Source organism: Dromaius novaehollandiae, chromosome 9 (assembly GCF_036370855.1).
Source record: "Dromaius novaehollandiae isolate bDroNov1 chromosome 9, bDroNov1.hap1, whole genome shotgun sequence".
Taxonomy (NCBI): Eukaryota; Metazoa; Chordata; class Aves; order Casuariiformes; family Dromaiidae; genus Dromaius; species Dromaius novaehollandiae.
Window position 1 is genome coordinate 14,485,622 of NC_088106.1, and position 27,542 is coordinate 14,513,163.

Here is a 27,542-nt window from a genome sequence, read left to right on the forward strand (position 1 = left end):
AACAACAGGAAATATTAAATCAGTATCATCTCTGGAAAAAAAAAAGACACAAAAAAACACCCACAGCACTCCTCTGCTTTTGCTTTTTTTGGCCCTGAATACAACTTCCTCAGCAAATTAAGCATCTCCAACAGGAAATTCTGCCCTAGTCCATCCTACAGCCTCCGAAACATCTGCACATTTGCACATACTGTCAGCATTCACGAGTAGGCGTCATCATCCCTTGGTCTGTATCTGACACAGTCATCAGTAGGAAGAGCTTTCTCTACTTGCACTCCTTTCCCAGAAAAAAATAACCTCCTTAGCCCTACTTATTTTTAAACCCAGCCTTGCACTCATACAGGAGACACCTGCACAACAAATAATCTGATTGCTGCAAAAATATCAGTGCTAGAGTAACTTGAAGAATATGCTGCTCTCGTAAACAACACATCTCACAGCAAGGCAAGACTTAGTCTCTTTGTGTGCAGGGCACAAGTGGTAAGAAGTATAAAGTCTATGCTTTGGGAAAAGTGAACACAAACTAAAGAGTCCAGCACAATGCAAACAAAAAGAAAACCTAGAAGGTCTGACGTAGCAGGGAGGGCTGGAAACGCTGGGTTTTCTCAGGCTAGAAAAAAAGAGGTGAACTGACAATAGCCTTCAAATATGAAAACGGCTGATATAAAAAGAAAGGTGATCAATAATTCTATCTATTAAGGACTATTGTCATCCTTAGATTACTTACATTATAGCATGCATAAATGTTTAGCTAGCTATCAGGAAAAAATTCCCAACTTCAGGGAGAGGCAGTTTCTGCGACATGTTCCCTTGGCAATTTGAGATTCTCCTTTCTCTGGAGGGTAAGGACACATCTGATAAATATTTGGCAGGTACCCATCTCATAGCAGGTAGATGGACTAGATAAGTTCAAGTGCCTTCCAACTCAACACTTACTAGAATCTGACTTTTGTTTCAGCTAGAACAGATTCATTTCCTAAAAGATCTTGTTCAATTTTAACTTGAAAAATTTCCCAGGACATAATACTTGCCATAGTTCTTAATAAGTCGCCACAATTGTTAACTGCCTTCAGTATTACAAATTAGTATCTTATCTGTACTCTGAATTCGCCCATTTTCAGCTCCCAGTGGACCCTACAGTTCTGTAAAGCAGACTGCAGTCTCCTATTGACATTTCTACTTTTCCGCACATTGCCCCGTGATCCATCTGTGCCACTCAGCTCCCCATCCTTCAGTTTCACAGAGTTTCTGGGGCTACCACTGAAAGGGATATCTCCCTCCTTCACCCACACGAATACATACATATACATGTTATTAATCCAGCACAAAATTCTGGATGGCAATCATACACAATGAAAGGACAATTAAAGCAGCATCTCCCACGCAGTGACACTCTTCATTATTCTTTTTCCACAAAATTCTAGAGTGCAGAAGGAGTCTGAGTCACCAATAAAAGCACTGCAATATAAACTTACATTTAACAATATCCAGGCCACTGAGAATAGTATCTAAACACTAGGGGAATAACCCAAATAGACTCAACCCAAACAAACATCAGGGAGACATTACACATTCCCAAGGATTCACGCTCCGTAAGGGACACCATCTGGTGGCAACACTATCAACAAAAACAATTGCATTTCTCCACTCTTGGATTTGTTCCATTTTGTGTGTATTCCTCCTCAGCCAGGAGTTCCTAAGGGTTTTCCATGGGAATACAGAGACCATTTTGAGGGGATCAAAATAGTGACATGGCTTCTGGATGTTAGCAGAGACCAAACCTTGTTTATTCATATCAGTGAGAGGACATCAAAGGGAAGTCCATGCGCTTAGAGACTTGGGCCCACTAAAAACATGATAGCCCAGAAAAAGTAAAGGTAGTTAGCTTGATGTCCAGCATTATGGGTTTCACTAGCATTTCAACACCATAGACTGCCATACCTGAATATACAGAATAGTCTCTCAGCTGACCATTATGACTGGAACAAGATCTTGGGGTTCAACAAAAACATCAGCTCAGGGCTCAGTGGTGCTCAAAAGAGGAAATGTAAAGTGAGCAGTTAAGAAAGTAATAGTGAACATCCCTATGACATTATATACCCACATCTCAAATACTGCCTGTGCTTCTGCTCCCTGCTTCTCAAAAAAAGACCAAAGTAAACTAGCATTCTTCAACCTGAAAGACAGATGTTTGAGGAGCACATAGGAAGATCAACAAAGTCCTTAGCAACCTGGAAAGCTGAATAGTGAATGACATTTCAGTTTCTTCCCATTCAGGAATCAGGGTCACCAGGAGAAGGGAGGAGGCGAGAGTATCAAATCAAAGGCAAAAAGGCAAGCCTTTGCACAGGATGTCACTACACCGGGAACTCCTCGCTGAAGGAGGTTTCAGATGCAAAACCTTTATGTAGATTCAAAAGCAACCAGACAAGCCCATGGAGGAGAGATCCAGTGAAGGCTCTCATATGCACGAAAACCAATTTTAGATTTAGGATGTCCCAGAGACAAGTTCTGGAGGCTAGGAGAATATCTGAGGGAAGTATCACAAGTTTTTCCTCTGCTTTTCTACCCTCCCCTCAATGTCCACTACTGGCCACTGTTGGGGACCTTTATTCTAACTGGACACAGCTGTTCTTGTGTCAGCTTCCTAAAAACAAAAAAACAAAAACAAACCCCTCTTCCCACCATCATTAATCATCTGTTTTCCAGTGTACACAATGTTATTAAGAGTAACAACAGCAAAAAAAGCCAGGACAAGCAGGTTTTCTCACTAGAAAAACCTAAATGTGGTTTCTGCATTGCATGTTAATAGGCTGTTATTGCAAGGAGCTTTAAATGAACTCAGCTGAACAGAACTACAGGGAAGAGTTTATGACATCTGGAATGTGGCTCAAGTTTATCTGAAAGGTATCTTAATTGAAACAGAAAATTCTTAATTAAGATTGGAATTCCTAACAACCTCCCTACCACCCAAACAGGAAATTCCAGGTAAGAAACTGATTCTCTTCCAACTTTGACTCCTCCTGAAACCAGAAGTCAAAGGACCAGTGTGTTTTCCAGGCACTATGTGACCTCTGATTTAGTGTATCCACCCACTGTATCCAACAATACAGACTTAGAAAAGAGGCTGATGAAAAGAGTTGTTATAGGCATCTTGGAAGACCCAGGAGCAGAAAAATCAATCTATAGTGCTAGACCAATGTGTCAAGCACAGGCAGGCAGCTATTTATGCTGGCAACTAGATCTCTACACACTAGATGCATCACTAGTAGGTGCTTGTCTGAACTCTGCAGCTGAAATCCTGACTTTGAAGTCAATGGCATAGTCACCACTGACTTAACTAGCCTTCTCCTCAGCCTGTACCTAAAACTTCAGCCTCTCACACAGAGCTCCCATACAGCCTCTGATTTTGTTTCCTCACAACACATCATGATGTTTCAGCTGAAGCATCTGTTGTGTGAGAAAAATCAGATTGCTTGATGAAATTCAGATTAGCACTTCATGCCTTTCAGGACAAAAATAGCCAAAGGAAACAGATTCATCTCAAAACATTACATAATTCACATTAATCAGGGGATGATATACCTGTCTCCTTTCAAATCCTCCATGTATTCTTCTCTAGCAATATAAATGGCAAAGAAAAACCAACACCCTCTATTTTTCTTCTGTGAGGATCCCATTTCCACAGAACTAGACTGACTTGGCTTCGAGCTGGAAAATAAACCAGAGCTCTGCTCTTTCTCAACGGGCCAACAACCAGATGAAGAGGCTGTGCACAACATAGAATGAAAAAGCCCATGACACTCTACATTTTCCAGGCTCCAATCCAGGCTGGTTGCTTATAACTGAAGCTGTGAAAGAAGTATAGCTCCTCTCTTCCTGGAAATAACGTCTTTTGTACAACTGTTGTAACACAGGGGTCTTCTAGCATCTCTTCCATCTGCCTTTCTGTACCAGCACTACAGCAATTTCTCACCCTAGCAAGGTTTCCTAGCTCTGCTTTCCTAGGCACTGCAGCAACGCATGGATCAGAAATATTGTGGCCAGAAAGTGTCCTTCCTCTCTGAGACTGAAGCAGGAATGTGAGATCCTCTCTCCCAGACGCTAACACCAATGTTTTCCTTTCAAACTTCAGTGTGAGGTTTCAAGGCAGCTTTCAGTGTTCAGGGCTTCTGAAAAAAAAAACATACCTAGTTGCTGTGCTATGGGATGAGAGGCCAAATGTCAGGCTTCTGTTTTCAAAACATTGTGACCAAGTGCTTCTCAATTAGGGTTCAGTCCATTCTGTGACTTTCCAGGCAAAGCTGCATAAGTATTTCTACTCTGATCTACTCAGTGTCACTTCTGTTGACACCACCCTGCAGTGGTGATCCCCACATCCCTGTGAAGGGCTAGGAGCTGGGGAGCAGTTCCCAGATCACTTACATTGCATGCCCACACAGCAGAGCTTTAGGTAAACAGCTTCTGAAACCATAGGATCAACCATGCTTCCTGAATGGAAAAGAAAAATCCAAGTCCTTTCCCTGGAGAAGATAGCTGGTGATGAATCAAGACCCTTAAAACTATTTTGGGCTGCAACCACAATGACCAAGTGGGAGCTCTGCAGGGGTGGGAAAACCTGGGAAGTCAGATTTGACCCACATCATCTCTGGGCTGCATCTGATTGACTCAGCAAACTATAAGGGAGTAAGATCAGCATCTGTGGTAAATGGGAGCCTCCTCCTCCCCTTGCAAAAATGTGCAGTTGTGACACAGCCAGGCTCTTCGGCATGCCGTGTAATGCAAGGGGAGATGAAATAAGAACATTTTCTAGAGTCCTGCAGTTCTAGTGTCACAGCTTTTATAGCAACATGACTTCATTGCCCTGCCCACTGCATACTGAGCGTTAGACATCCAGAGTGACAACCTCTGCTGAAAGAGGTGGCAAACCTCCATCTTGGAAATATTTAATATTAAGGAAAGACCAAGACTCATTCCCCCCTTAGACCCTACTCAGATTCAGCTAGGTCTAATCTCACTCACAGTTTGGACATAAGCAATTGCACTCATTAACAAGATAACAGATGGTGCGTGAATGAGATACAGAAGAAAAGCAACATCATATGAATCACAGGTGGCAATTCACACCCGCTGCCAACAGCAAATTTAGATCAAGCTTTTACAGATTACTAATGAAGAGATAATTCTTGTCTACCTGCCAACACACACAATTCAGCCTGATCCCCAGGAGTGCTGTGAAAGCCACCTTCTTTATGCAGTTATTTGCAGTGAAAGTTTTGTACAGCCAACTCTCCCACCTGCAAATGAATTTGAACAGCTGTACCTACCTGACAATTTAAGAATGAAGAAAGATGTATAGATTCAGATCATTTGAGACCCACGGTGTCTGGAGCAGGGCACAGTGCTGCTCTGTCAGTCAGTTTGCCGTTGCCTTCCAAAGATGTAAAAAACCTAGTAGTTTACTGGGGCCATTTAGCCTTTTTTTCCCTCAAATTGAATAACTCTAACAATTAGTGATATGAGCTGCAGCAAAGTTTGTGATCAAACTTTTAGCCTCTTCCAACCTTTTCATTTTTATTAGGGTGGTGGGTGCCTGATGCCAGGTAGAGTCCACCCACAGTTCACAAACTAAGAACAGGTAACTCTCGCTCCTTGTTTCACCTTGCCAAATTTGTATGCTCTCAGTAATTTATCTACCACATCAACACAAGCAATGTGGGCTGTTTAAGACAAAAGTCCACCAACTCCAGAAGTTTAAGACTGCTACTGGCTTTGAGCGTTGCATGCATTAGCATGGAGCAGTAGCTCCCACTGGCTCTGAGCAGGTTACACACTAAAACATAGTTAGCCCCAGGGTCAGGGGGAGAAAAACATCACCACTATGAACAGGAAGGCTGTTAAATGAACTCTGTGCGCTTATTTTCTCAGCTAAGGTAAGCTGCTTGCCTCAGACCCCCTACAGCACATATAAGAGTAATAGCTTTTTTTTTTCTCAGTACCAAGAAATCCTCTCATCATCTTCTCTTCATACTTCAACAACTTTGTATCGGATATGAGCAAATAACAAATCATTTTTGTCTGATTGCCACCTTGCTGCTTAAATAAGAAATAGTCTGATTAACAAACCTCCAAGGAAGAAAACAGAGGCTTTAATAAACATAAAACACTAAGTACTATGAACTTCTCAAATTCCCTAAAAACAAAGAGCAGCTGCCTGGCACAGATTCCCCCAGCAGCAGTAACTGCAGCATTTGGAGAAGCTCTGCGTGCTTCTAAAATAGGAATGATCTTGTGCTAAAGATGATAATCCCTTTATTTTATAGGTGTCTGAATAAAAAAAATTTGAAAATGAGAGCATCTGAGGAGACACATATAATGCAATACCTGGTGTCTTACTAGACTTGTGAGCTGTCTAAAGAGATCTTTATTTGCCTCTCTCCAAGCATTGTCAAGTGGAACTTGACTGTACCTAAACTGAGTATCCAAGGTGTTCAATCCAAAAAACTAACTTGATTATCATTCTGCCACTGATTTCAGTTGTTTGGGGTCAGGCCAGATAGCATAAAAAAGTTTGGAGGTAGGGAATGTAAAGAGGGGACAGAAATCAAAGTCTTTTCCAATACTGAAGAGTCCTAGAAGTATCCCATAAAAAGAAAAAGTGCTCAGAAGCTCACTGTATTGGCCTCTGGCACAAGTTTGGCTAAAAATTTTTAGGAGACAACAAACATTTTACACATGCCAAAGGCTCAGCTGTGGTCCATTTCTGGGAAGCTGTAACACCCAAAAGGAGCTCCTAGAGGACCTCTATAAAACCTTCTCAGGGAATCTGACATACACGCATACTTTTTTTGGTAAAAGCAACAAGGCAGGTTGCAGAGCCACCTCTATGAAACAGTGTCATATGCTGTCACTACCTCCTTGTGTGAAACTGCCAAGATGAAAGGCTGTGTTAAAAAAAATAGTTTAATTCTTGGGAAACTCTTCTGACCTGTGCAACCAGCAGCAGGAAGAGTCAGCTCAGAAGCCACCTTGATGGGGGCTGGTGGTGAAAAGGGGAATGGTACACCCATGCCAAGGACAATGCAGGCAGTAGTAGGTAGGCTGAAGTCCCTCTGACCCTCTTGGAAGTCTGCACATGGCAGAAGAAACCTTGTGACTGCCTAAGTCATGATGCCTCACTAAACCTACCAATGTCCAAGCGAAGGCACAAGCAAGTCTCTGGAGGTCTGCGGGAGAACAGCTTTGGCAGAGCTAAGAGGGAAGGCAGAAGTGTGGGCTCTCACCAGAGCACGGCACAACGCTCTGTGGTTATTTAAAGCATGGAAAATATCAAGAACTGGCCATGAAACAGCAGCTGTTCCTTGATTAGGGTCTAGTCTTTTAAAAGCTACTCTAAAGAAAGCACTGAATATCCTATTCATGTTGAAAATTATACAGGTCACCTTCCATATTTAATGCAAAGTTGCTGAGATGTAGCCAGCTGACAGGACACAGCCATATTCATCTTTAGCACAACTACCACCCAGATCCATATGTGATCTTAGTCTTCTACCCTGTATTTAGACTACAATAAGCTGTGCTCTGCATTCAAGGAAAAAAATAAAAAGTGAATCCAGATCTCTGTAGGGAAAGTTTCAGTCAAAAGGCAGGCTGCTTTTCTGTGGTTACTGAGGTAATGAAACTTCAGCAGCAGCTTACACAATGTCAGTGTGGAAGAAATTTTAAGCATCTACTAGAAAGGTTTTAAGTTACTCAAAGGCCTTACTGATAGGATTTCAGAGCCAGCTACTCTATCCAGACACTAATGTGCAAGTGAACACGTCTTTCAAAACCACATGTGCCAGACTATTCATACTCAGTCTTGTTCTCTACCATTCATAAGAATGAGTGTGAAGCAGCAGGGCAAATCAAATAAATGACTTCATTCCTCCAGGGGTATGAGCAAATGTGAACAAAGAAGCAAACATTTACAAATTCAGGATGCCATACTTTTGCCAAGTTTTCTTCCAGTGGGGAACTCTGAAGGACTCAGTGAATGCAACTGATACCTTTTTTCCCCCCTAATGCTCTGTGTCCATGAGTGTGTGTGTGCACGTGTGCAGACGAGCTCTAGGATGTCCCAAATGCACAAGACTCCTTGCACAGCACTGGGAAAGACATCACAGAGCACACATTAGTTTAATATACTGACACTTCTGTAACCAGTTACAATGATTTATGTCTCAGATAAAGCAGAGCTTGGGGTGCTGAGTCATGTGCCAGATGCACATAATCCCTTTCTTTAAGGCATACAGAGGTTTGCTAGGAACAGAGACCAAAACTCCCGGAAATCCTCACATTGTAGCAGAAAGTGTTTATGAACAGGCTAAGATGCTCCCAACTGCTAACCCAGGAACCATCAAAAGAACAATCATCTCCATCATGAATTTCCTCCTGAAGACATGTAATTGTCATTCCAAAAAGAAATGTGCCTGTAACAAAGAGGAACAAACTAGACAGGAAAGATTATAAATGCAAAGTCTTCTAGCTGCAGCTAAACAAAAAAAGACACACAAGTTTTGGACCTGCTTCGCCAATGGGAAAGCCTGACATGTACTACCTGAGAACAATCCTGGTTAAACCCCTCCAGCTCTCTAACCAGAAGGAACTGTCCCACCCTGACAGAAAGGGTCAAGTCCTCTGGGTAACAAATGTGCTGGCTATTAATAAAGATCTGGCAAGCAGGGTTTGCAGGTGTGGAAGCAAAGCCACATCCCCTTCAAAACTTTGACACAAGGAAGATGCCTAACATGCAAAAAGATGAACAATCCCCATTTGCTATGTGCAGGGTCCAGACCCTGCAAGATATTAAAAGCAGTTCCCTCTGTCCTAGCTGCAGCAGAGCCATGGCCTTGCTTTGTTCCCAATGCAAACTGTTGCTCTGCTTTTTCTGCAGAAAACTAAAAGCCAACCTTTTAGCAGGTTTTTACTGTAAAGACAAACTGACTTAATGAGCCCATCACTAACTATCATTCTTGATACTTACTACAGGTGAGTGAAGCTCAGAGTTTGCATCCCAGTGACCTTTAGTTTGGCACAGCAGTTCATCAAACCCATTTGATGCTGTGGGTTGTTTCCCCTCTAGAATCCTATACCGCCTTTCTGTTCTCTGCTCCGCTTTTCTCATTACATTTTTCTGTCAGCTCTCTTGGAGGAAGACAAACCTATACAGGCTCCAGAGCTGAAATTTCAGTTTACTCTGTGGATTTGAAGTCAAGCAAAATATCAACTTTCTGACAAACAAATTCTCAACGGATACTGAAATTTTTCCAGCAGGGATCCTTCTTGTATAGCAAAATGAATAGTAGATAGTCTTGCTGTAAGGGGAGAGTTGCTTGCAGCGACATTCCTCAAGCAGCACAGCTTTGGGTGGGATGAGCTTTCACTCCTGCTCAGCCCCAGAGTCAGTCTGGCTACAGCAGAGGAAGATGCACTAGCTCATGTTGACTGTAGAGTTTCTGCTGATAAGTTTCAATGCAAGAAAATACAAATGGTGTGCAGAGCAGATTCCAAGGGGAATTTGTGGTGTGATAATGGGATGATATTTACAGCACAGTGATGTGACAGGGACAGGATTGGGTTCAGGACATCAATGATTTCCCCTCCTCCCCCTGTTTTGCCTTTCATCCCAAGCCACATACACCCTGCTATGTGAAATGAAAGCCATTTCCATCGGGCAAGCCACCTACTTTTCCAGATTCAGTCCAGGTCCTAACCAGAAAGTGTTTGTATCCCAAGATACACCCCCAGAAAACCCTTGGGCCACATTTCCTACAGTGAACCTACCAGGCTTTCAAGTCCCAAAACAAGAAGCACCATTATTCTGCAGCCTGCTAATAATTTAGGGTGACTGAGTATCTCAGATGAGTGGGAGCCCTAAAATCCCAAGGATACCATCAGGCTTTGAGGGCCCTTTAAACAGCAGCAGGAATAGTTCAGGGCAAAACATCTTGATAAAAGTATACTGAAGGTTCCAAAGCCAAAAGGTCTCTGTAAAGGTAACAAAGAATATTTAACAGCAAGCATTTGCTGTACAGAGCCCTATGTTGCTAAAACACAAACTATATTGCTCCCTGATGAAGTGCTTTAATGAATGGGTTGTATGTGAAGAAACCCAGCTGATCTCTCATAGACCTGTACAGCTCTCACGTATGTCTCCTTCTGTAGAAGTAGGGCAGTTTCAATAGGTAATTCAGCAGTATTAACAATTTCCACTTGGAAAATTTTTAGTTCATGCTTTGCTAATAAGCCAGGCAGTGCTATTGACTCTGAGCAAACTGCTTCCATAATTGGACTTCTCTGTTGCAGTACAGGACATCTTTAATCAATCTGCACTGTTTATGTATGCTATTCCCATTAGAACTTACTTACAGAGCACACAGACATTCTCTGCATTTGAGACTCTCCAAGCATGTGATGTTAGTTAAGGCTTACAACGCCAAGTGTGTGGTATATAATCATGGCATATCAAACTCATTTCATGGACAGAGGGAAGAAAAAACCCAAGGCATGAGGTACCATTTCCCTTTCTGCCCTTAAGCTGACAAAATGTGGGCTGGAATGGACCAGACACTCCAGTTCTCTCCTGCTTTACTAAGCATTGCTGGTGGCCAGAGGACCATTGTTTTGGGTCACACACTCCAAAGTAAAAAAGCTTGGGACCTTCAGACTGTTGCTACATTCAAGCCCAAGGTTTGCCAGATCACACTTGATCTCTGTACTTGTGCAGCCAGCCTTTCCTCCGATCCCAGCCCCAGCAACCTGCAGGCTGGTACACCAAAGTCTTTCAGACTGTAAACTCACTGCAACAGGAAAGTATCTTCCTGCCTTTGGAAAGTAATTGCCAAATGTGCAGTATTTTGATAATTTAATCGTAAGCAGCTCAGCTGCAATAACAAGTACAGCATACATGCATCTTTGCCTGTCCTACACTCCCTATAGGCAGCCCAGCACCAGCTGCGTGGGAGTCTGAGCGGAAAGCCTCTGGTACAGACTACAAGCCAGCCCATTTTCATAGGGTTGTTTATCCCCTTTCTCCAAGGAGCAGGCTGACGCCCACCAGCCCCACCGATCCTTCCTACAGCTATTAAATCACACCTCCATCTTCAAAAGGGAAGCCAGCAGCTCACGCTTCCCTCACTTCCGCAGCAAGCCGCTTGGCATCCTCATTCAAACCTCATCTCAAGGGCTCTCGGCTTCCGCCCTCTCACCAAGGTGAATACAGATTTAGTAGAAGATTGAGTGGGCTGCCCTTGACACTCCTTTCCTGGCTGTACTTACTCCAGCTTAATATCAGCCTTCTGTCTCTAAGAAAAACACTAGCTCAGAGCAAAAAAACTCAGGCAAGCAGGTAAAGGTCCCTATTCAACACAGGCTGACTGCAAAGCGAAACAGCAGTGCAGATGGTCCCCTGAGGATAGCCAGGCCTGCTGAAGACCGACACCGGAGTTGTTTCTGAGCAGCTCCACCACCTGACTTTGCTGACCACTCCACTTTAGAGCCAAACTGCAACATCCCCCCTGCAAAACAGCACCAGAGAAACAGGAATGTAAACAATACCCCTGAAGTACGCAAGCCTTTATCTACCACTTCAAAAGGCATGAAGAGCAGTACAGTTTCTCCATCATGTTTTCCAAGATATGGGAATGCACTGATTACAGACAGCTTTATACTTTACAGACAGCTGTAACTTTCAAAGAAAAAAGTCTAGGAAAATGATTATTCATGTCTCCCTACCTGGTTTGCTTTGATTCAGAAAGCTTTAAGGAATAAAAAAAGTATATTTATAAGTCTATTATCTAGCAGGATTTCAAAGCTAGGAACTCTAACCAGAGTTAGAAAACAGAAGTATGCTGATTAAAATAACAGTGATTTGGAATTAAAAACATCCCTGCGGGAAGCCTTGTACTACAGTGCAAAAGTCATTTTCCAGGGACTGTTTTGCTGAACATCTAAAATCCAAACAGCAATCAGGCTGGAATGAGTCCCCTGAGAAGGAAAAAAGTTCTCTTCTTTCAATTTCAGGACCTGAGCTTGGGAACATTCAACTCCCAGAGCTTTAACTATTACACAAGAGATTCCAGCTTCCAAAACTGAAACTGTCTTGCACATCCAGGGCATTTGGGGAGAGCTACAAGCCTGAGTCTTCCAGGAATCACTGCAGTGCAGAGCTGCTTCCCCCAAGCACCTCTCTTCAATGCTGCTCACTACAGCCTCCCCATCCTTCAGGCTCACACTGCCATGCTAGGGTTAGGGAAGAGCCAGGCTCGGCAAGGAGGCAGTGACGCAACATGCTTTGCCTTAGCTACACCTAAGTCACTGAGGCCACTGGAATGAGACCTTACTCCTGCATTAAGGCACTGAGCATACACAGAATCTGCCTCCCCAGAGGCTCCTTCACATGATGGCAAGTCTGGCCTTGGGAAGCTCAGGTCACAGTGAGAAAGATTCAGCTAGTTTGTGTGGTGGAGGGCAAATCTAAGCAGCAGGAAGCATGCCTGGAAGAGCACCACAGAAAAACAGAAATGGCAGAGGAGCATGTCCTGAGCTCGCAGTGCTCACAGGCAGGGCAGCACACTGCTCCTGGGGCTGAGGAGCAACGTGCAGCACCAAGCATGCCACTTCCATCTGCACCTGGTCTCTGATGCACTGAGCGCTTGCACTGCCACCAAAACAGTACTGGGGAGCACTATGCCAGGAACATGCCTGCAAGAAACAGAAGGAGCAACACCTTCAACTCCCCTTTGCAGGAGAAAGCGCTCTCCTGAAATAACATGGAGCCTGGCTGAGCTGTGCTCCAACTGTAACTTGACTGAAAGCAAGGGCACAGGCATGCACAGCATCTGGGGAACAAGCTCTCCTATGTATAGCTGCCCAAGAACAGGTGCACAGCTAAAACAGACACTTCTGGTCTGCTACAGCAGGAGACTGCAGGACACACGAGCAGCTCAGAAGCAAGCAGACTGGAGAGGCAAAGCTGTATAGGCACTGCTTAAACTGACTGTGTGATGTAAACAGGGGCTGAACCTCCCCTGATCCTTAAAGCATGCATGACATCACCCTAGGAGAAAGCTACCAAAGGCTTGCAGCATATTCTGGAGACACATCATTGATATGCTGAGTGGACAAACTCTGCCTCCCAAAGCAGCATGTTGCCATTTTATTTGCCTTCCTCATAGAAGAATCCAGTGTGAAATCAGGTTTGTATTAGAGGTAAGCAAGTGAGCTAAGATGCCTGGCTAGAAGAGGCAGTTACAGCCAGCAAGTTTGCAGCTGACCTCCAAGCACCAACTCTGGAGATGCAGCAGTGCTACCAGCCTCTAGCACAAGGGTGCAGTGCTTATGTTAAAGGAAACAGAGTGAAGCTGCCAACCTAGGAAGGAGGGGAACTACTAGCCCCCCAGAGCACCAGTACTTAAAGCAAAGAAAGCAGAAGTGACCACATGTTAGAGCAATTCAACTCTTCTTGCACGATCCACTTGGTGAGGCACTTCTGGAACCTGCAGCACAGAGAGGGTTGGTAGCAGAGGGGCCAAGCCACCAGGAGACAAGGATTGCTTGGGTTTATCCCAGCCATCTGGCTCCAAATTGCATCCTCCAGAGTCATGCAGCCAGATCAGCCTGACTGATCCCACCCTAAGGCCTTCACCACCATCAGTATCTCCATCTCTGTTGGTGGTGCAAGCTGAACCTCTTAAGATGTGCATGTTTTAACTGGGTGATGTTAGATAGCTAGGAGATCAGGCAGGATGCTCAAACAGTCTACAGCAACGTTCGCTAGGTTTTTCTGTCTGTAGCATGCCAAGACTCCTGTGTCTCATGGCTTCCCCTCCTCTGCTCAGTGTCCGTCCACCCCTCCCTATACTTCTGCAGCAGGTTTCCCATCCCCACTCCTTCCCCTGAGTTTAACTCACTCCCTCTCTGCCTTAGAGGGGATATCTGTTGTTACCCAGGAATGCACCTGTGCTTGCTGTTAAGCACCCCTGATCTGCACTGACAGGACCAAACAGAAAGGCCAGTGAATGCTGGGGCCATGCTCAGGCCCGTTAATCCCTCAGCCAGCCCTGCTAGCCAGCCAAGGCAATGCTGTGCTCCAACAGAGGGCTTAACCCCTTCTCTGCCACATCAACCCAGCTCACAGTTGCACAGACCAGTTCAAAATGGGTTATTCCCTGCCTGCCCCACCAGCAGCAGTGACCAAATCAGTCCCTGCAAGGCAGGAGACACCAGCATCCCAGGCAGCCAAGAGCTGCGGTTTTGCGATAGGTGCAGCACCCTGAAGCTGTTACATGCAACATGGGGGTCTCTGCACCATGGTAACTCCTAACCCTAGATGCCATGGCAGTAAGCCCTGCTATAACCTCCTGATGCCTGATGTCAGAGGCATCAGCAGGACCAGGGAACAAAACCAAAAAATAAAAGCCTTTCCCAAAGTCTGCATGATTCCAGTCTAAGCAAGGTGCCCTCCCACACCCACCAAAGATCAGCACACCTCATGAGTCATTTAAAAGCCAGCTTCATGCTCCCAAGCAAACACTTCTCTGGGATCAGCACTGCCCAGATCCGAGACAAGTCTTGTCAGTTCCCAGCCACGCTGGGGAGGAACTGAGACGAGCAGTCCTGGCAGGCAGGACACCTTACAGTCTACACAAAGAACATGAATGAGATGAACTCCCTGAAAATGATGTTTTTAATCAGTCCCAAATTCCTTAAAAGCACATGAAGTTTAATTGATTCCTTAAAAATGTTTCCCTGCTTGCCCTAACATCTCCAAGAGTCCTTTCACCATTTTTATTCCAAGACAGACTCTCAAGAACAAAATGAAGTGTTTGTGGAATAAAGCATTTCAGGAATAGCAGTGCCCCCCAAAGTTACACTGCTCTATATGAAAAGCTGCAATAAGACACTGTACACTTTCCTCCCTGTCACTAAAGGATTTTAATCAGTCACAGATCTTTTGGATGATGCCAGCAGCCCAGGGAGGGGGGGGTGCGCTTTCCAGCAGCAGTGCAGTGTACCTCAAGTCAATGCTCTTCCTTTCAGACTATTTCAATGAAACTCTGCAGATTCTCATCTGCTTCTAAAGAGTAACTCAGGACACAGATGCCCCCATGCACATAAACCTTAGAACAGGCAGTGCCTTGGCAAAGACCACTTTAAAAACAGAGCTTTTAAGCAAGGGAACCAACAGTCTCTGGTTTACTCCCTGGGCAGTTAGAGCAACACCTTCAGCAAATATTTTGAAGGATATATTCCAAGCTCTTTCTCTCTGTACCACACAGATCTTTTCTGGGAAGGGATATGACTGGCTCCATCTTCAAAAGAAATTGCATCTCCTGTTTTGCCACTGTCCTGGGCTATGAACTTCAGTGCAACTCCACATCAGACCCCTGGGAGACCAGCCCAGACCTCAAAGTTGTGGGGTTAGGCAGTGCTTTACCTGCAATACTTCAGTGCAACCCTTTGCTTTTGCAACAAAGCTGCAGGCAGAAGGCCCTCTGTATTCAAGCGATCCTTCCACTGAACTCAACAGGACACTGCACGGTCACAGGATCCTGTTTATGCAGGGACATAGTATGAGATCAAGGGCACAATTCCAGCTGGTCTGGAAAAAAAAAACAGGATGAAAACAGCATATTGGTGTCTAACTCACATTTTTGCCATTCCCCCCCACCTTTTTCCCCTCCAGATTCCATTAACAAGTCCATGTGTACTGGGAGGGACAGGCATATGTGCAAGAACCAAGGTGGCTTTGCACCAAAGATGAACAGCAGGACTGGCAATGTTTTTCCATCTGAACTGCTGTCTCCAGCCAAGGGAAGGAAGTGATGCTACTTGGCAAGCAAGCATGTGGAAAGGTCTCTGCTCTGCCACAGCAGAAACACCAGGCTCCACGCAGGGTTAGCAAGCAGCCATGTAAATACGTTAGCATCAGTGCACCCTGCTCTTTCACAGGGAGGATCTCTGATACTGTGTCTTGCAGCATCAGCATCTCACAGGGAAGGATTATATTCATAGACAAGAGCCAACATCTTTTGCAGGTGAGCTGTGACTGCTGAAATCCAGTCTCCTCTCTGCAATGCAGGCTAGACAAAGTGTAAGCAAATGTAGGCCAGTCTGTCCCTAACAACATGGGGAGTGGTGGAACCTGAGACTTGAGCTCTCTTCCCAAATGTATATTGTCATTCACTATAGCCATAGATATTCCCAATGGCCACATAGTGTCCAGCCTGTCTCTATCAAGTCTCTGCCATCTGTGGCAATGAGTTCTCCTGCATGAAGCATGCTTCTTATGATGCTACCAACCACAGTCCAGACTACACACATGGAAATATGTCACATACAGAGGTCCCTACGCATCAGGAACAAAGCTAATCACAATGACTAATTCCTACCACCTCCAAAGAAAAGACTTTGATAACTACCTTCTTTCTTCATGTTACAAAAGATTTGCCAGTGAAAAAAGGAGCTCTCCCCTTCACCAAATCCTGTTCCCTCAAGGAAAGGCAGTAGTGTTGCATCAAACAGCAGTGGTATCACAGCAAGGAAGACAGGTTCAAAAGGCAGGGGGAGATCTGCTGATGTGACCTGCACTGGCCTGTAGAAGTACCTTGAGCTAGCTTTAACATAGCTGGCAAAGCAGCCAGAAGATACTGAGCTTCATGCCACATTGCATGTCCCTCTCAAAAAGCCAGGTAAATAATTTGCACTGAGCAATATGCTGAAGTACCTCCCCTAACAATGTTAAGGGGATCAGACACATGTATGCCAGAAAGCAATCACACAGCACAGTACTGCCCTGCACTAGTGATGGGGCAGAGAGCAGAGCACCTTGGACCAGTCCCTGAGGCCAACGACTTTCCTAGAATATGCCTCTAATTTTCTTGACATCCAAATTTTAACTCCATACCTTAAGGATGCAATTAGACACTGGAAACAGGATTTTTAAAAGGTTCAAATGTGAGTTTGGCTTTAGACTCCTATCTATGGTAAGAGGACCTGAATCCCAGTTTTCAGGTACTGAACACATCTTCCATAGGAGCCCCCATCATTCAGCACCTTCAGGCAGGCATTTACTAGGCAAGTCTGGTGTGTTAGGGCCCTAGTTTGAAAGTCTTGGGACAGAGGTACATACATTTTGGCATTGCAGACAGTCCATTTCTGACAGTGTCACTTCATGTTCTGCTCCTTCAAGGGTTTTCCCTCCATCTCCCAGTTGCTTCTCTTCCCCCCCCCCCCCCCAAAAAAAAAAACCTTTAGTGCTACAGAGACAAGTTTTTCTCACCCATGGCCGTTCCACATTTAAAACTCCCTGGCTGCCCCAAGACCATGGTGTTAATGACTTTCTCCTGGTATCAGCTTAGCCCTGTTTACTCCTGAGCACCCTGCCTGCAAGCTTTACATGATCCACAAATCAGCATCAGTAAACACAGGGGAAAGGAGAGTAGCAGCAGCTGCCAGAGCACAAACTGCCCTTCAATCTCCACCATCCCTGTGTTGTGAGGGGACACGTTCTTCAGCCCGACAGCATGGCCAACAAGTTATCCTGCAGTCTATCTGCCACCCATCTCAATATGGGCACAGACTCTGCCTTTCATCAAATTCCTGAAAGAATGCATTTTTCTGCCCCCCCCCCCCTTTTAATGAAAAAGAAGCTACAAGCAAGCATTTGGCCTTCACAGCTGATGGGTTGCAGCCAATCTCTGCCATATGTTCCAGCTAATACATGTGGGTTTTGCTTCCCATCCAAGAAAGGAAAAAAAGGACATTTATGAGCAGGGATTCAGCAGGAGCATGTGGGAAGGAAGGGGTGGGGAAGGGATGCTATTTTTGTTGCTATAATTATTCAGTGGCCAAATCCCTGACCCTTGACGTCAGCTCTGGAGGGTCTGTTTAACTGTCCAGTTGTCATGGAAAGGAAGAAGACTGGTTCAGAGGTACAGGCTGACAGGGAACAGCTCTTTTCTGCTTGAACTCCCACACAGGCAGACCCCCTGCCTTCATTAGTCATCGCCAGCTTACGTCCAACAAATAAGTCAATCCCTTATTGCCTATATGTTGGCTAGAAACAAAAGCATTCAAGGAACCTCAACCCTTCATTCCTGCTATCAGTCACTTTTAGAGAGCACAGTCCAAATTCTGATCTCAGTTTCTCCAGTGTAAATGCAGAGAAACTCTATGTCCATCAGCTGGGTCACTCCAGGTTCACATAGATTTAACTGAACTCAGTCCAACCACAGTCCAGACTACACACATGGAAATATGTCACATACAGAGATCCCTATGCATCAGGAACAAAGCTAATCACAATGACTAATTCCTACCACCTCCAAAGAAAAAAACTGGATAAATAACCCCCCAAATCCCTTGCTCCAGATGTAAAGCATCGCCTCAAGCCCAGAGTCCTACTAGCAAGGCTCCTGCAATACTCAGGAGGTTGGCAGCAAACAGCTCAGTTACTGACTTTATGGTTTCTTATTACTGCCCGTACCATCCACAATGAAATCACCACTTGTAACAGGGAATGGGAAAAATCCTTGTTGAAACCTCAGGCACAGCTCGTAAGTACTGGGCATAAGTTTGCTTAACAGGGCTAAATAGCATTGCTCATTCACATGTGGTTCATTATCGGCTGCTGTTAGTTATGACTGTGGCCAAGGATAACAAAAGGACTCACCAGGAGCCAAAGCAGAGCTTGCTAGGATGTATGGATGAGAATTAACAGGCAATGCAAAAAGCTATTTAATCCCAGCGCAAGGCAGCACACGGACAGGGCAGTCCAGCAGCAAGGCTCTGCCAAGGAACAGCCAGCAGAGGAAGCAGTCATGAGACAAGTGCTTTTGAAGGAAGAGCAAGGTTAAAAAAAGCAGAAAACTAGGGAGATAAGAGAAGAGAAAAGGAGCTTACAATACCAGTTTAATACAGCAGTAGTCTGTTCTTAAAGCCAGTGGGCTCTTCTGTGCTGCAAGTGCACACTTCTGACTGAGTTTGGATGTCAGCCTAGCTCATGCTTTCAGTTACCTTCCAATCAAGACCATAAAAGACTCAGTGAAACTGGATAAGTTAGAGCACAGTTTTCATCATCCAAGCTGCAACACCAAGGACTGACAAGAAATAAGGAGGAATCCAGACTTACCCTCCCTTCCTTCCACCAAGAAATAGAAACAGCAGTCTAGGACCTGCCAGTTATTTTGGAGCCCTGGCATTGCAGAGCTATGAGGTGGAAAGAAACTTGGCAAGACAAAAAAGTAGTCCTGCTCATCAAATGACAGACTTACCAAACTCATTTCATATAGGTTATTAACCAAAGACCAGCTTGCACTAATTGGATGTGTCCTTGATCTCCCCAACTCAAGCTATAACAACATCTAACTCTATACCTAAAGAGCAGTTTCAATTTGCAGATGTGCTGAACAGGGCTGTGTTCATTTACCATCAGTTAAAAATTATGTGGAAATCTACAAACACTAGTTTTGCTTCCTGATTTGCTATTTTTTAAGAGCAGAAAGCCACTATAATCACCTAGTCTAACTTTTAGTACAACACCAGCCTGAAGGCTGGCCACAATCAGTTCCTGTTGGAGCTAGAGCAGAATTAATCAGAAAAATGAAGACTGAGTCTCCTTTGAAAACAATGTGCACATCCCTGGGCTTTCACTGCCAGCTTCCAGTGTTTACCAGTGAACCAGGAAGCAGCAGTCCTTTTAGAGAAGGAAAAGCCCTGTCAAGGGCAAACAGACCATTCTCCTCCAGCAGGTTCCCAAGCCTGCATATTTATGGAGAGCAGAGCCTTGTATCTGGTCTCTTACACTTACAGCAAGACCCCCATAGCAACAAGACCCCCCCCCAAGCCATTTCCCACTTTACTTGGAAATCACACAACATACTCTCCCCAAGATCTCCCTGTGCTATGAGGTTTAGGGCACCACCACCAGCTACTGAAGAAAACAGATTAGTGGAAGTCAGACCATTTCAAGCCATGGGCTTGCTTCTTTTTGCAGTTCTGCTCCTTCTCAGAAGCCCAAGACTCCCCTGACTCAGGAGAATTCAGGCTTTTAGCTTCCCCGTTAATATCACCAGACAAGGGAATTTGTGCCTACTCTCCAACTCCCAGATATTCAAAGCAAACTGTACTTCAGACCATAAGCAACTCCACTGAAGTCAGCAGCACCAATTAGGGCAAGCTGGTACAAGTCAAGAGGAGGAGGGATATTCAGTTCTGGCCTGAATGAGGGACACTGACCCAGATATCAAGACTCAGTTGTCCATCTCAAACTGAGTTTTTGTCCATATAATTTTAAACTTTGAGTACTAACATTTACTGTCTGCTGAGGACTAGGAATGCTCTCTTGGAGAAGCTAAATAAAGACACTTTTCAAGAGCTTAGTTCTGGGATCTATTTATTTGTCCAGCATCTGAGCAATATCAGTTCTCAAGACTGGAGATAAACACCTCTAATAGTAATAATCCTAATCATAATGATTATCTGACAGTTCTAACCTAGACAAAGACCTGGGGTATGAGATAAAAGTCCTATGAAAACAAGGCCAATCAACCTGGCAGATCTCACAGGGCACACTGGCTGCAATGAGAAATAACTTCAGTAGACTGCTCCTGCAGAGACTTAAGTAGTGGGGATTTTTTTTTGCACATTATTCTGTGTCACTACCCCTGAGACACCAGAAGTGAAATCACCACCTTTCTCCAAGGCTGCAGTTCACTTCAGGCCGGGACCTTGTGTTTGAAGACTGTGCAGAACTGCTGCAAGAAGAAAAACAGAACAAAACTTATGGAAAACATCAGCAGTTGAGTGAAACAATGCAAGTTACAAAAGCAACTATGTTGGTGTGAATCCTGAGTTATTCCATGATTCCGAAGTAGATGCTCCAGACTTCTGTCAGGCTGACAAAAGACTCTGGCTCAGCACAACAATACAGAGATAGGCAAAGAGTAATTACTTGAGGTGGAAAGAATTTGGCAGACATGTCTTAAAGGTTTGCAACAAGGGCCCAGAGACAAATGCTTGAGCATGGCTGGTAGCAAGTCTTGCAGAAGCACAGGCAGAAGACAGAATGAACAGTGTTGAGTGGTTAGAGGTCTGACTTTATATATACATGAGCTCTCCTCCCTTGAGTCTGGATATTCAGAAATAGGGAGCTTTCAAAGGCAGAACTGGAGTAGGGCAGTAATCTATATCACAGATGTTTCTGCAAGTTTAGGCTCCCACTCTGCTTCCTGATCCATTTGCTTCTCCTCCTGCCAAAGTCAGTTTGATCAAGTCATTAATGCACCAGTGTTGCATTTCAAGAGTCTCAGTGGTGTGAGTGAGCAGGAGAGTACTGTGTAACCCAAAGATAGTCACAGCAGTGCCTGCTGAAGGCACAACATGCCCCAATAGGTTGTAACATGGAAGACCCAGCAGAGCAAGATAGCAATGTAAAGTCAGGCTCTCCCCAAACAAGATCACTAAAAGATGAAGATGCACATTAGTATGTACAGAAAAGGAACAACTTTATGGAACAGCCTCTCCTGCAACATGGACAACCTAAACTTACTGCTTTATATTAGCAACACATGAAATCCTGAAAATAAGTGTTGTCCAAGAACAGGAGCAAAACTTGGACGTGGCAAGGAAGAACTTGAGACAGACAGAATAACCAAGACTGATTCACTCTTGCACCTTTTGCTCACCAGTGATCTGACATTACTAGGAGAGGAGCAAGGCCCTATGCACAGTAGGGCTGTTTTACTTATTTTAAATGCAAACAGTCTGAATGGCCTTTATTTAGATCCAAGGCTGATGGTTACAGACCACAGATGTACGAATACTACTGTGCTTCACAGATGTGCGATAGGACATGCAGGCAAGTGGGAAGATGAGACGGGGGGGGAGGGGAAAGAGGGGTTCAGCATTTATAAAACAGGAGCAAGTCCTCAGGAAGGACACACAAGTATACAGAGGGGAAAATGAAAACAGGCTATCATGATCACATGGCAAATGAGCCAGGAGATGCTATGGACAAGAACAAGATGAGACAAGGGAAAGGAAACTCAGGGGAAGGGCTCCCATCAGCTCACAGGAGTCAGCAGGAGGACTGGAAAGCTGCTCTTCACCACACTGTTCATGGGCAGACTATCTGCAGCAAGCTCCAACAAGGTTACTGAGTCAGCAGCTCACAGCAAGTGCTGTCAGTGTAAGCTGTTTTCTCCTCCACTCTCTCAGAGCTGGAAAACCCCTGGAAAGGGGGGGGGGGGCGGTTTAGAAACATCATGGCCTGCAGGCTAGGTTTTAACAGAAAAAAAGATGACTAAGGCAGCAAAGCTAAGAGGATGCAATAAAAGAAAAGTTTCCAATTGCAAAGAGATCCTCCCACACCTACATGCTGAGCCTAGCAGGTATTTCATTGACACAGGGCAACCAGCCAGCACACAGGAGAGCCACCCGTTTCAGGCAAATTGCCCTTCTGCCCACGGGACATGATGTTGGAAACCCACTGAAGGACCTTTTCCATCTCCACAGCCTAGAGAGCTTATTCTTCTATCCAGTGCCCATGATCTCATCACCTTCCCTGCCCTTTCTTAGTTTTCACATCTTCTCAAACTCATCCCACTCTGACTACTTCAGCTAGCTGCACCCATGGTATTTCTAGATGGTCAGAAAACATCAGCTACTTTAGGAAAAATCCTGCCTGTGAAGAATTTTCCTACTTATGATACATATTTGGAAGCTACAAAGACAACTTGAAGGCAGATTTGGAGTTGGGATGCTTGTTCAAAGCAATTTGACATTCATTGTGCTACAGAGACTTTAGACATTGGCCTGATCCAGAGTCCAAAGCCCTTAGAAACTGACAGCTGAGTCCATCAGCTGTCCCAGCCCTGCTGTGCACCACAATCTCCTCTCACATCCTGCTAGAGTCAAAAACCCTCAGTTCAGGGTGATGATATTTAACTTTTTTACATTCTGAAAGCCTACAACAAGAAACAGAATAACCCCTTTCCCCATATCTGGGGAACAACACTGTGGCCTTCAAAGGGCCTTTATTTTGAAGGCATACAGAAGGAGGGAAAAGAGCCTAGAGAGCTGACAGGATGGCATGGGTTTAATGACTAACAGGACATGCTCTCACACCAGGGTACAATCAACATTTAACCTAATCACATCATCACTTCCCTCCCACTCTACAGTGCTCCCTGGAGGGACATCCCAAGCATCTGTTTAGGAAGAACAGCAATAGAGCCCAGGGAAGCCATTGCTACAGTTCAGTAAGCAACAAGAAAAAGTCCTAAACCTCAAATTCTAACATCAGTTTTCTAACCAATTTACTACAGAGATTTTCATGTCACCACAACTGTGCCAGACATTGCTCTCACTTGTTCTAGAGAGAAACCCAGGAGCTGAGACAGAAACCTCAGCCCTTCTAGCCTGGCTTTGGGGATGCCCTGAGTCCCTCTGCTAGCCCAAAAGCAATCACTCTTGAGATGGAGATGGAGATAGAGCAGGCCAACATTTGGTCCATGCATCTGTACAACAGCAACAATAGCCTTTGCTTTTCACACCCCATGGGACTGTTGCGAGGATTAGCTCATGTTTACTCACCACCATTTTCCAAAGTGCTGCAGGAATGTCAAACTTTGATTTTTTTAAATATTCCTTGCTTTGTATCCCTTTGGGAGGGAATGACATCTTCCCCCTCCTGAGAAACAAATAAGCACAAGGTCACTGGGAACAGGAGTTAAAAAGCATGTTCCAGGCTGTTCCTCCTCCCCAAAACCTAGAAATGTCATCAACTCCCAACATCCACTTGAACTGGGCGCAAGTACCCAGGAGCCAGGCTTCCCCATGCAGCAAGGGAAGGGACTATACAGGATACACAACAGGATGTTTAACCTAATTTCCTTTTTGGTTTCAAGGAGCTAAGCAGGGGTCAAGCATCCAGAGGGATAAGAGTGACCCTGGAGTCACACAGCCTGCCCATGAGCCCACAGCAGAGCAGGGGGCTCAGCACAAGCCCCTCTCTGCAGCTGCCCTTCTCAGGCAGAAAGAGCAGAGCTGCCAATGAGGCATCCATGCAGGGTGTATGCTGATGCACCCCAACCCTCAGGGAAAATGCCAAACCATTCACTCAGCCTTGGCACAGGGAGATGGTTCAGATCGGAGCATACACTAGAGCTCGTGTTTCATGCAAGTGCAGGCAAATCCAAAGCAGGACTTCTTCCTTCTGCAAACAGACTTGTTGAGCCAGGTCAAAGGAGCAATCGTTTCAACACTGCTCATGCTCCCCATCAGAGGGGCAAGTATGAGACAGTCCATTACAGGTTCCTCAGCAGGACAGAGGTGTTGAGAGTGCTGGCTTACAAACCTGGCCAAAACCCAGGAGCACTAGGCTTACACATAAGGTTAAAGAAAGTAAACACCAAAATGGAAACAGCTCTGTCCACCCAGTACCTTCCATTGAATACAGTGTCTGAAACCTAGGCATCCATGCAGATAGCCAGAACATCCACTAGTCCATCAGCTAGCAGGAAATCACAGTTGAAATGAATATAAGCCTCTAGACATTACAAAAGCAAATTATGACAACTCAGACATTAATAAGAAAGTGTGTTTTCAACTCATTGCTTTGATAAGTTTACAATACACTTATTAAATGAGGAAAAGAAAAGCCTCAGAGCTGGTAGCAACCAAAATGGAAGCTAGACCATGCCTGAAGAACAACTAGATTACTCAATATTGATTTTACTGAAGTGAGAAACAAACAGTTAATCCCATCCCCTAGTTCAAAGGGAAGTTTTTTGATAAGCTTGAGGTGAGCAAAGCTCTGGGACAAGCTTTGAATTCAGAAAGAATCACTTAGTGTGGCAAATTTAGTGTCACTGCCCACAGATGGTGACACTACACAGATGAGCTTATCCTAAGAGATGCTCTCTCAGGAGAGTTCTGCTAACTTCAATAGCATCACATGAGCCAAATTATATTCTCATTTCATTCACAGAATTTCTTTCAGGAACTCCAAACGGTACATGTACACTGGAGTTTAAGAAGCTTCCTACATACTTCTAGCCGCTGAATTGTAAAAATGACATTAAGGCAACGACAGCACAGAAAGTACAACAAAAGCAACATAGCTACGACTTCTCAGTAGGTTTTAGAGTGCAGTAGCTGATGATTTGTCTCCTGAGTTCTGCTGCTGTGAAGTTACTGCACTACAAGCACTAACACTGCCCAGGACAGACATTTGCCTCTCTGACTGGAGACAGATTTCAGCAGAATCACCTTCGCTATGCTCTGCCCTGCAGGTCTTCACCTATTGAGTTGCCTACAGCAACCACAAGGTTATGAATGTGCTCAAAGCAGAAACCCAGAGCAAGATGTTCCAGAAGTGTTTTAAACATTCAGCTTGGCATGAAATAAAGATTCCCACAGTTTGTTCTTACTAGTCACGAAGAGGAAGACTCACTATAGGTACCTGACTTGACAAAGCACGGGTCTTGACCTAGAAGAAAGCTACCCTAAACTACTTCTCCCTTTCCATTTTGGCAAAGAAGGTCAAAGAATAACACCATTTTCTTCACAGAAAGGTAACAGCTACAAGGCAGAAGCTGTTGGGATAAGAGTATAAGACACCCAAGATATCAGTGGCTGCAAAATACTGCTTGTACAGTGTCATTCAAGCTATCTCATAGCAGAGCAGAGATCATCAGACCACAGTAGCAAGGCTTCATCCCCCAACTTCATGCTTACTCTAGGAAAAACAGCATTTTCCAGTTCAGTTTACTCCAAATGGAAATCCCATTTGCATCAGGGTCTTACTGGGGGGGGGGAGGAGGCATCACAAGGCTTCTTTTTTCTGCAAACTCTCCACCAAAGGCAGATCACTTTCAGACTTACTCTCTACTAAAACAAACAAAACCCACATACCTCTCCCCCTCCTTTGAGGGCTGGCCATGGAAGCTTACTGTACACATCAGTGACCCAACATCAACCCATCAGATACCCAAGTTCAGACACCACTGCTCACCATGGGGCTCCTCACTCTGTCCCCACAGCAGGTGAGGGACAGGGGACAGAGGGAGGCTTGGGCCTCCCAGGATGAGGGGCACAGGGCAGGCTTGGGTGCAATGGAAGGTGGGGAAAACCATACCTGGGAGCTGGGGAGAGATGGAAGAGTGGGAGTATCACCTTGGAGAGAGGGAGATGGATGAGGAGGGATGTCACTCGAGAAGATGGAAAGGAGGATAACCCTGGGGGGGGCCTGGGAGGGAGGGAGCCTGGAGAGGGCTCGGGGGAGATGGGAGGGGGACAACGCTGCCGCAGGGCTCGGGGCGCCGGGAGGGGCCTCACCTGGATGTAGGCGCGCTGCAGGTAGCTGTAGGGCACCCTGCGCTGGAAGTCGGCGCGCACCTCCTCGGCGGCGCGGTGGCGGGAGGCGGCGCCCAGGGGCGGCTCCTCGCAGCGCCGCAGGCACCCGGCGCGCCGCAGCACCGACGCGAAGAAGGGAAGGTCCCCGCCGGCGCCGGCGCCCAGCGGCGCCAGCCGCACCTGCCCGCGGCAGCGCCGCCGGCACCGCAGCCGCGCGGCGCGCAGCTCCCGCCGGCTGCGCAGCGCCCGCTCCAGGCAGCGCGCCGCGCCCGCGAAGTCGCCGCCGTAGTAGGCCTCCACGCCGCTGGCGTACAGCGCGTCGAAGGGCTCCAGCGGGCCGGGCTCCGCCGCGCACCCGCCGCTCGCCCCGCACCGCGGCGGCGGCGAGAGCAGCAGCACCAGCAGCAGCAGCACCAGCAGCGGCAGCAGGACCCCCCGGGGCCGGCTCCCGGCAGCCATGCCCGCGGCGCGGCGCGGGGGCTGCGCGGGGTCGCGGCGGCGGCGCTGCCCTAGGCGGCCGTGGCGGGGCCGCGGCGCGACTCCATGTGCGCTCGCTGCCGGCTGTGTGCGGCCGCCCGCGCCGCCGGCACCTCTTAAAGGCCCCGCGCCGCCGCCGCGCCCCGCCCGCGCCTTCCCCCGCCCCCGCCGCTGCCCCCGCCGCCGCCCCGCGGGTGCTCGGCGCTGCACGGGAGAGGCGGGCGCCCGGCGTGCTCTGAGGCGAGGGAACCCGCTTTCCGGGGGTTTTCCTCCCCCTTCTTTCAGGGCAGGGGGGCCCCCGCTTTTCTCGCTGCCGCAGCGCGCTGTGGCGGGCTCTGCACCACCCCGGGGTGGCTCCCAAAGCGCCCAGGCTACAGCTGGGGACATCGGCTCCAGGCGGCTTGTTCCGTGGCCGTAATGATTTTTTAGAACATCCCAGCTTCAGAGAACGCCTCAGCCCTTCCTCCTTGTCCTCTCTCCCTTACCCCCTACACCTCCTGCTTCCCTGCCTCCCTGCAGCAGGCATGGTTATTTGCAGGATGTTTTGTGACACTCTGCAGGTCTGTTGCTCTTTGGATTCCCCACCCCTAGCCCCTCTTGCCCTGTCAGCCTCCCACTGCTGGGAATGCTGCAAATAAATCATCCGGGATGGGCAAAACAAGTGG

General features: G+C 46.2%; 1 protein-coding gene across 2 annotated transcripts in view; it reads right to left on the bottom strand.

Moving 5' to 3' along the window:
- Window positions 1–26,952, bottom strand: part of P3H2 (prolyl 3-hydroxylase 2) — an 88,770-nt gene extending 61,818 nt beyond the window's left edge. Inside the window, exon 1 of one of the 2 annotated variants that reach the window (XM_026093545.2) lies at window positions 26,383–26,952. In XM_026093545.2, coding sequence (XP_025949330.2) covers window positions 26,383–26,859 — 477 coding nt within the window. In that variant the 5' untranslated portion in view covers window positions 26,860–26,952. Of the gene's footprint in view, window positions 1–15,478; window positions 15,644–26,382 lie in introns of those variants that run through there. The other variant, XM_026093546.2, reaches the window with a different exon arrangement.
- Window positions 26,953–27,542: the final 590 nt, after the last annotated feature.